This window comes from Gobius niger (genome assembly GCF_951799975.1).
Source record: "Gobius niger genome assembly, chromosome: 15".
NCBI classification, from domain to species: domain Eukaryota; kingdom Metazoa; phylum Chordata; class Actinopteri; order Gobiiformes; family Gobiidae; genus Gobius; species Gobius niger.
This window is the reverse complement of record NC_136866.1, coordinates 5,293,635-5,302,226: the sequence shown is the minus strand read 5'-3', so window position 1 is coordinate 5,302,226 and position 8,592 is coordinate 5,293,635. Positions and strand designations below refer to the sequence as shown.

The 8,592-nt window shown below is 41.7% G+C and overlaps 1 protein-coding gene across 1 annotated transcript; it reads right to left on the bottom strand.

Moving 5' to 3' along the window:
• Positions 1-328: 328 nt before the first annotated feature.
• On the bottom strand, positions 329-8,592 carry slc35d3 (solute carrier family 35 member D3). The gene is made up of 4 exons (XM_079571829.1): positions 7,949-8,592; positions 6,109-6,319; positions 3,508-3,665; positions 329-1,780 (listed from the first exon to the last, which is right to left on the bottom strand). Exons 1-4 carry the CDS (start codon positions 8,171-8,173, stop codon positions 1,097-1,099), a joined length of 1,278 nt encoding a protein of 425 aa, XP_079427955.1. The 5' UTR covers positions 8,174-8,592; the 3' UTR covers positions 329-1,096.

The window sequence follows — 8,592 nt, the reverse complement described above, 5'->3', positions numbered from 1 at the left end:
TGCACAAAAAAGGTCCACTGCGTGTTCTCTACTGCTACAAACTGTACTGAGTTTGTAGCAGCAGCCCTAATCATTAACATTAGAAAGTACCAGCTTTTTCCTTTCATATTCAATATTACTTTACAAATAGGGGTTTTCCTATGATTCTTTTCCAGGTTAGACAAAGCTAGAAATAATAAATACATAAATAGGGTTTAATAGAATAAACTATATAGAAAAAAAACATATCTAAAAATTTTGGTCGACATTCATTTGATTAAGACAAAAACATTACCCGCCCAAAAAAGTAATGCCACTGATGTGACCATATATGAAATGTATATATATATTTTTATTTAGACTTGTGCCTCTGTCAGTCCTTATATCCCATCTATACATCTATTTAGATTGAAAGTAGTATTCAAAAATCATTAATCCTGGATGTAAACTTTGACTTCTTGCTGCAGTTGCCATTTTTTTTTTTTTTTTTGGTAGGTGTTGTTGAAAACTAAGAGCGATTTAGAGGCTGGAGATGGAGAATCCACCGTAATGGATCCAACATTTTGGTGCATATACTGTATCATCCTCAGGGTTCATTCTGCCTTGACTCCCTGCCACTGCCTTTTTTCCAGTAGACATCTTTTCCTTGGCAGCAGTAACAAATTCATTTGGGCGTTGTTTTTTCCCCTCCTTAGTTTGGATGCGTTCTGCAACCCATGCCAAGAAATAACCCACTGCGTCAGTCTATCCTAATTACCAGAGGCCTCACTCACCCAATATCAACACAGGACACGTTTCAATCAGCCGCGGTCACCCTTTTACCTTGAAGTGGGATTTCTCAACTAGCCCCAGCTTCAATTTCCCTATAGGTTTGGCACATTTAGTGTAGTCTATCTACGCTGCCATTTCGCTGTCTTTCTTGGCACCAGCTGGAGTTGTATACAATGAATTTTAAGCAGGGAAAACAAGCACAATTCCCCCACCATTTTGAAGAATCCACAATGGCTAGTCCTTTTCAAGTTTTTCCAGTAAACAGCATGTATCTTAGCCGTCAAATGCTAAGCCATACAAACAACTATCAGTCCTCCTATAGTCAAATTCATGCATTTCTTTTTTTTTACGGACTTTGCTGTTCCATATTGTCAAGCAATGGGTCCTTTTTCATGAACTGCAAATGCCTAACAGATCTCCAAACCCCCAAGTAGCTTTCACCCGCCGACTGGCCGCTGGGGGGCGCGCTCTCTTTATGAAGATGTTCCCTCTGCATCTCTAGCATTTCCGTATCCGTCATGACACTCGAATTCACGTCGCACTCCACCTCAGCAGTCGCGACTTGTCCGTTTGCTAAGTCGGTATTCGCTGCTACTCCTTCTGCGTCCGTGTTAGCGTCTCCGTTTAGCCGCGGTTTCTCGCTGTACGGTTCTCCGGGAAGTCCGGCGTCTTTGCCTTCGCCTTCCAAATCCTCGTAAGCGCTCTTCTTCTTGGTTTCGAAATATTTCACAATGCAATAAATGATGGAGCCGACGGTGTTGACGATCACGCCTCCGATGAACAGTCTGGTTGGCGCTACGTCGTTGAACGCCAGCATGCCGACGGTAATGGTGGCGATGCTCTTGACCACCCCCACGAAGCTGGTGGTGACGGCGGAGTTGATGTAGGTGCAGTGCAGCGTGGTGAAGTTCATGGCGCAACCGATGAAGATGCAGAGGATGAAGATGCAGGTGACGGGGGGTTCCTTCCAGCCCTCGTAGGTCCACATGTGAATGGCGTCCATGGAGATCAGTGAACACACAAATAGCACCTGGAACGCGGGCACAAAGAAGAAACACAGAAGACTGAGAAACTTCAACAGACGAAGCACTGAACGATGAGATTCAGAGGTACAGGGGCGGACTGGCCATATGTCCATTCTGGAAGAGCACAGAAGGGCCACTGGCTGTAGGGCCACCAGTCCCGCCTCAACCGAGCTTTACTCAAATCTAAAAGCTACAAAGAAAAGCATCAAAATAGCGAGAAAAAGAGGATGAAAAGTCAACAAAAAATGATAGAAAAAAAAGATTAAAAAAACAACAAAAATATGACAAAAATGTGGCGATGTGACGAAAAGTTTCCGTCACTTTTGTAAGTCTTTGCTTTCAAATGAGACATTGCATTGTTGATCTCCAGTCGAGAAGCTTTTAGATTTGGATAAAGCCCAGTATAAAAAAACATGCATCTAAAAGGAATTCTGTGGAGTATGGTGTATCACAAGGTTCAATTTTGGGACCATTATTATTTATTATTTCGATTAATGATTTTGCTTCTGTTTCTACGACCACCTGTCCCGTTCTTTTTGCTGAATGATACGGGATTTGGAGAGTCCCCTGTCTTTGAGGGATGCGTTACAAATTTGCATGTGTGATTGGATTGACACAAACGCATGAGTGGCTTATCATTTTATGCTGATGGGTACACCCACCCATTTTTATGTAACTGTGAAGCACTTTGAATTGTGCATGTGCTCTACAAATAAACTTGCCTTGCCAAACTGGCACAACAATGACTAGAAATACTACAAGTGATAAAACAACAGTGGTCTATAGCCTCCTTTCAATAGGAGAGGAGACAACAGTTTGATAAGTAACCCTCACTTTGCTAATGTGGAGTGCTTTCCATAATGTAAAAAAAAAAAAAAATGTTAAAGCAGTACTAAGTAACTCATGCCCCTGGAGGCCATAAGCGCCACTGCGGGTATCGCAGATGTTACGTTTTTTTACTCATTAATTGTCCGAGGAGTAAATACTACGCTGACAGAAAAGACAAAGGGAGACAGGGATATTGTGCGTCCAATTACACAATGGAGATAATTTTGTCACTCAACTTGGCTGTAAATACTGTTTAAGTGGCGCTAGCCCGCCGATAGCTTTACCCGCTAGCCTGCTAGCTTCTTCTTCGTGATTCTATTAGTGTGTATTGGTGACTCCGACCCGGAGGCAGCAATTGAAAGTTGCAATTGTGGTTGTCTGACCAGATACACCAGGGGGAGATGAAAGATGAAACACCCCCATTACCTCATCAACACTTGTATTACCCCCAGAGGGACTACGGAAAGGATTTATTAAGGTGATACAAGTTACTTAGTATTGCTTTAACTGAAATATTATTGAAAATTGGAGAATGTGGTGACAGCGACATGGTTTAAAAGAGTGTGTAATATATAATTACAGCAAACAGCTTATCCTCTTATCCCTGTGCTATTAGCTCACCTTGTGCAATATAATTACCAGCTCCGATAATCCTGTCTCAATTGGTGAATGTTGTTAATTTATGCAGAAAGATGGGCTGCTGCTGACTGCATTTTCATTTATTCATCTATTAACTCGCAAATCCTTTTTGTCTTGGCATAGACTGACATGTTATAATGGAAACAATGAAAAAATACTGTGAATGAGGGGAAGCATTTTCTGCTACATTTACATGTCATTGGCCTATAGGCTTTAGCTTGATCATTTCAACATTTACTGCACATGTAACACTGAGTTGACTTACTGGCGTTGCAGTGCAGGCGATGGCGTACTGCGCGGTCAGGGGCCCGTACTCACTGTCGAGACTGGTCTTCTGGATCAGGACCAGGTATGAGGCGTGGATTATTACAGCCAAAACCCCCGTGACATATCCAAATGGGTCTCCAGTCAGATCTCCAGCACCTGTAGACAAATGAGAGAAAGACTGATGTTGTTTGCCAGCAGGAATACCCACGTTGTTGCTAGAAATTCATATAAAATTAATTTAGATTTGATGTGCATCTTAAAATAACTTGCTGACAACAAATAAAAACCCTTCCATGAACGCGCTGAGCTAATCACAGCGTAAAATCATATTAGCCTCTCTACTTATTCGTGTATTTATTTATTTGATGCTCCATTTTTGAAAGACACAATATTTCCATGTGATATCATACTCCCATTTCGCTTGATTAATCCGAGCAGTTTGTAAAGGAGCAAATATTACATCTCTGGTACGGCAGAGGAAGGCGATTATCGGAAAAGATTAGCCGCAGTATGATAAATCTATCCATTAGCCTGATACTCAGCATATTTTACACTTCACAATTCGAGCCCCCTCCTGATGCGTTAGAAATACTGTGGGGGAGATTGATTGGGGAGATGAATTATATGTAGGCTTTTGTTTATGACTTTGAGATCATTAGCGGTAATGGAAAACAGGGATCCGCTGCCAGAAGAAGCAGATTAAGCTCAGTGTTTAACATGACGCAGACATGGGTTTGAAGGTGCACAGGGTAAAAGTGAAGGTTATAAATTCACATACATTATGGGCTTCTTCTCACGGCGTCAAGAAATTTGGCAAATGTGTGAATCATGTGTCAAGTGAAGTGAATGAAGACTGAAGGTTATTGCCTGTCTGTGCTCTACTGGCTACTATTAGACCAGTGGTTCAAACCTGGAGGGCCGTGATACAGATATGGGGAACACAATCATTCCCAGTGGGCAAACCTTTCCTGGGAAAATTTCTTTCAATATCCTGAGACAATCAATACCAATCAGTCAATCAGAACTACAGCTTTATAGGTCAACTCAATGCTTGAATCAATAATAATCTGATGCTAAATACAGTATTTTGCGTTCTATATAACATAGTCAAGTTGAAAAGGAAAGGATATTCACTTGCAATCTGAGTGGCTATACTCATTGTTTTGATCCGCAAAACAAGGTATACAGTGCCATTGTGATGATTAGGTAAAATGGACATTTATAAAACAGTTTGAAAGAAAAGTCTGTTCTCACTTAAAGGGACTAGATGTAAGTTGTCACTTTTATACTCGCTTCTGCCACCTCAGGTCTTACGTGTAACTGCAGTTTCTATATGAAGCTTGTGCATGACGGCACATCAGACCCGAATTAACAACTTTTTTAGGTACAGAGCAGGATTTTAGAGGCAGTTGTGGTGAATAGGTTTGGGCTCATTTGACACCAGGGGTCCCAACTGGCAGACCTCGGTCCAGATCCGGACTTCCAGAGGCTTCAAGTCCAGATCCCAAAGCCATTTCATCCTCTCAATATACTTAAAAAACTTAAAATTTTGCGTTTTTTCACTCATGAATTGTCCGTGAGAGTAAATACTACGCTAACGGAAAAAAAACAAAGGGAGAGAGGGATATTGTACATCCAATTACACAATGGAGATATTTTTTTTCTCTCACACTTGGCTGTTAATACTGTTTAAGTGGCACTAGCCCGCAGTTAGCTTTGCCCGTTAGCCTGCTAGCTTCTTCTTCGTGATTCCATTAGTGTGTATTGGTGACAACTACCCGGTGTTAGGAAAGTTGCAATTGTGGTTTTCTGGCCAGTGGTTTTCTATTAACCCGAAAGGGACTACAAAAAGGATTTATTAAGGTTAACAAGTTACTTAGTACTGCTTTAATTTCTAAGGCTGAATTAAAAAGCATCCTAACAATTTGAATAACATAGAAATAAAATGGTAAAATTATTGATTTATTGATCGGCTCTGCTATGTAAATACTGATATATAAATATATATGCTCATGTTTTAACATGTTCAAGAACAAATACTGCATATTTGCTCTTGAACATATATGCAGTATTTGTTCATACTGCATATTTGCCTACATATGTTGAAAGTACGAAAGAAAAGTTTGTGGACCTCAAGCTGATTTAGTTGGGGACCCCTGTTCTACACATTAGGACATTGCTGGAGCAAGTAAGGGATAGAAAATTTATAATTTTATTGTTTTTAAACTCCGTCTAGTCCCTTTAAACAGATACTCAGGGAGGAGAGGAAAGGTAGTGATATTCACAGACGTTTCCTGCATGCAACATTTTGATTAAACCACAAAGCATACAAACTGATTTGGCCTAATGCCAGACTGTTTTTAGAACTAAGTGCTTGTTCAAGAGGCTGGGCTGTCTTTACAGCACACCAGCTTTCGAAAAGAGTGATGACACAACAAGCCTTTTTTGTCATGGTAGAAGAGACAAATGGTAAAGAAAAAGAAAAAATGTGATTAAGGGATCATACTGAACTGTAACAATAGAATCATGGAGGGATTGTGTTGAATAGTATAAGCTCTGGCCTCCAATAATGGACAGAATATCAAAATCCAGTGTTTACCAGCCAGAGCAGCTCCTCCCGTGGTGATCATCACAGCCACCACCACTCCGATAGAGGGGATTCCATTTCTGAGCACGCAGACGCCGATGCTGAGGGTGAAGAGGGGCAGGCAGCGCTTGAACACCACGTACATTGGCAGGCTGAGCCCACGGAGGGACCACAGGGTCAGGGTGGACTGGAGAGTGGACAGGATGCACACTGGCGCAAAATCCTACGGAGAAAAACACAAGGTAGATTAGGCGTGTGCACGGGCAAAGTGGTTGTACTGAGGGGAATCTCTTTGAGTTGAGTGTGCATGCATGTTCTTCTCGTGTTCTTTCTTTAATAAATACACATGAGCAGATAGACTAACAAGAAAGGAAGTGTTCTAATTAAGAGGTGTAAGGGAGAATGGTTGCATATCAGTCTTATTGGCCATGATATTGGCCATGATCCAACACAGGTAAGAAAGTGAAATTTAAAAGTCCTGTCACAATTTAAATTAGTTAAGTGACATTGGGCTACCGATTCACTTTATATATAGCTGCGTATGGCCATGAGTGTGTGCTTTTCTTTCCCCCATAAACATAATGGAGCAGAGAAAGGCAGTCTGTCAAACTGTCAGCCGCTCAATTAACCAATCACTCAAGACTTCACTCACTCAATCGACCAATCAGACACCACGACGCTCGAGCTGATTGCCACAGTTTGTGATCAGCAAGTCCCATTTTCATCAATCAATACCTGTCATCGTCTGAGAGTCGTGCAAAAGATACAAGATATTGATGCTGGAGTCTTTGACCCGTTAAATAAATATAGAAGAAATTGAGCCTAATTGGGACACAAAATGCTAAATCGACTTTTTTGAGCACACAGTTCTGAGTCATCTTGTTACCATTGTGTCTTATTCATCTACAGCGCCAGATCTGTATATCTGGGAGCTTGAACCTTCGCTCTACATCTCTACATTTTTAGTCCAGAATCCATCACAGGACCAGTTCTGCGCTCAAAATCTGTTCATCATGGTGCCGTAGATTAACTAGCATGCCGTTAAGTGAAAGCGTGTTGTCACTGTTTTATGAAGTGTCATTCCCTCTTTTGTCTGCTGAGGGCGCGCTAAGGGCAAATAACAATCCTGACCAGCTCAGTCGTTCACTACTTGCTGTCTTTTTTTTAAATTATTATTATTTTTACATAAAAATTTAAATTCCAAAAAGTTATGCATGATGCACAGTTGTGATGGAGACCAGTTGGAAGAGTTAAAGAGAGATGTGTGTTGAGAACCACAGGACTGTCTAAAAGTACTTCAAAGCCATAGCTGAAGGGAGTTATGACGAAGTAAAAATAGTAGCCTAGTAAATTAAAATGATAATCCCAGATTTAACCACTTTGGGGCATGAAGCAAAAATGGCTTCAGTGAGGCTATGGATGAAGTTAAGGTTATGGAGTCGGGCTGACTGTGATTAATGAACATCCTGCATTTGTGATTTGTATGGATAATAATGCTTTACGGTCATGGGGGCCCCTCGGGAGCACTTAGCAGGGAGGGCTTTGAATCATTTAGGATTCAAACAGAAGGTTGCACTAAATGGTTTTTGAATAGTGATTATTACCTGGAGTAAATTTCACAACTTTTCGAATGTTTTAGATGATTTTGATAGCAAATTTTCTTAATAGTTGTCACAATGCTATCGAAAAGATGTTTCAATCGCTTACCTAAACAAATCATCCATCCCCAATGTGCAAAGTTCGTGACAAAAAGATCGTGAAACATGCTTAGGGCACTTCCATCCGGTTAACCTTTTTATTATTGAACTGATCTACGAAACCCCAAGTAAACCCAACTCTCCAGACCTCGTACCTTGCAGAGTTGTAAGGTGAACGGCGGCACGGTGATCTTCCCTGTTCTCCGGAGCACCGCGAGAGTGAGCGCTGCGGTGCTGCTCGTGAGGAACTGGATGAGCGTCAGGAAGCCGAAGTGGTAGTTGCTGATGAGAAACTTCAGGAGGATGTTGAGCGAGCCCGAGAACACGCCATGCGCCACGGCCACCGAGATGCCCAGCCACCGGGTCCGGAGCACCTCCATGGTGCGCGCCGGTGATGTTGGAGAGGTTTTTTTTTTAAACGATTTTGGATTTTACGCACAGCTTTTGCGCACGGCTACAACGACTAAACACCGATGCATGACACAAAAAAAAAGTTGATGAAAATGATTAAATGCAAGGCAGCTGTCTTCAAATGAGACTGTTCATCAAAATGAGGCTGCTCCGCGCTTTTACGCACCGGTAAACTTTACGTCATAGCGGTCCGACAGTCTCTGAAAGCGCACAAAACAAAACTTTTCTTGTGTTCGATACAACCTTTTTCAACAATTAATTCTCAATCAAGAACTTGCTCTGTCCCGCATTTGAGTGGCTCCGTGGATGATCAGTGAGGTCCCACGCGAAGTGAACGTTCTGAAAGAGAGGGGGCTCGTTGTGAAATATGACATTTTGCCGCAGCGAC

Coding starts and splice junctions, on each gene's coding strand:
- slc35d3 (XM_079571829.1), bottom strand. CDS start 8,173: ATGGAGGTGCTCCGGACCCGGTGGCTGGGCATCTCGGTGGCCGTGGCG. Junction 6,320..7,948: donor TCACCTTACAACTCTGCAAG/GTACGAGGTCTG, acceptor TTTTCTCCGTAG/GATTTTGCGCCAGTGTGCAT. Junction 1,781..3,507: donor TCGCCTGCACTGCAACGCCA/GTAAGTCAACTC, acceptor CCCGCGTTCCAG/GTGCTATTTGTGTGTTCACT.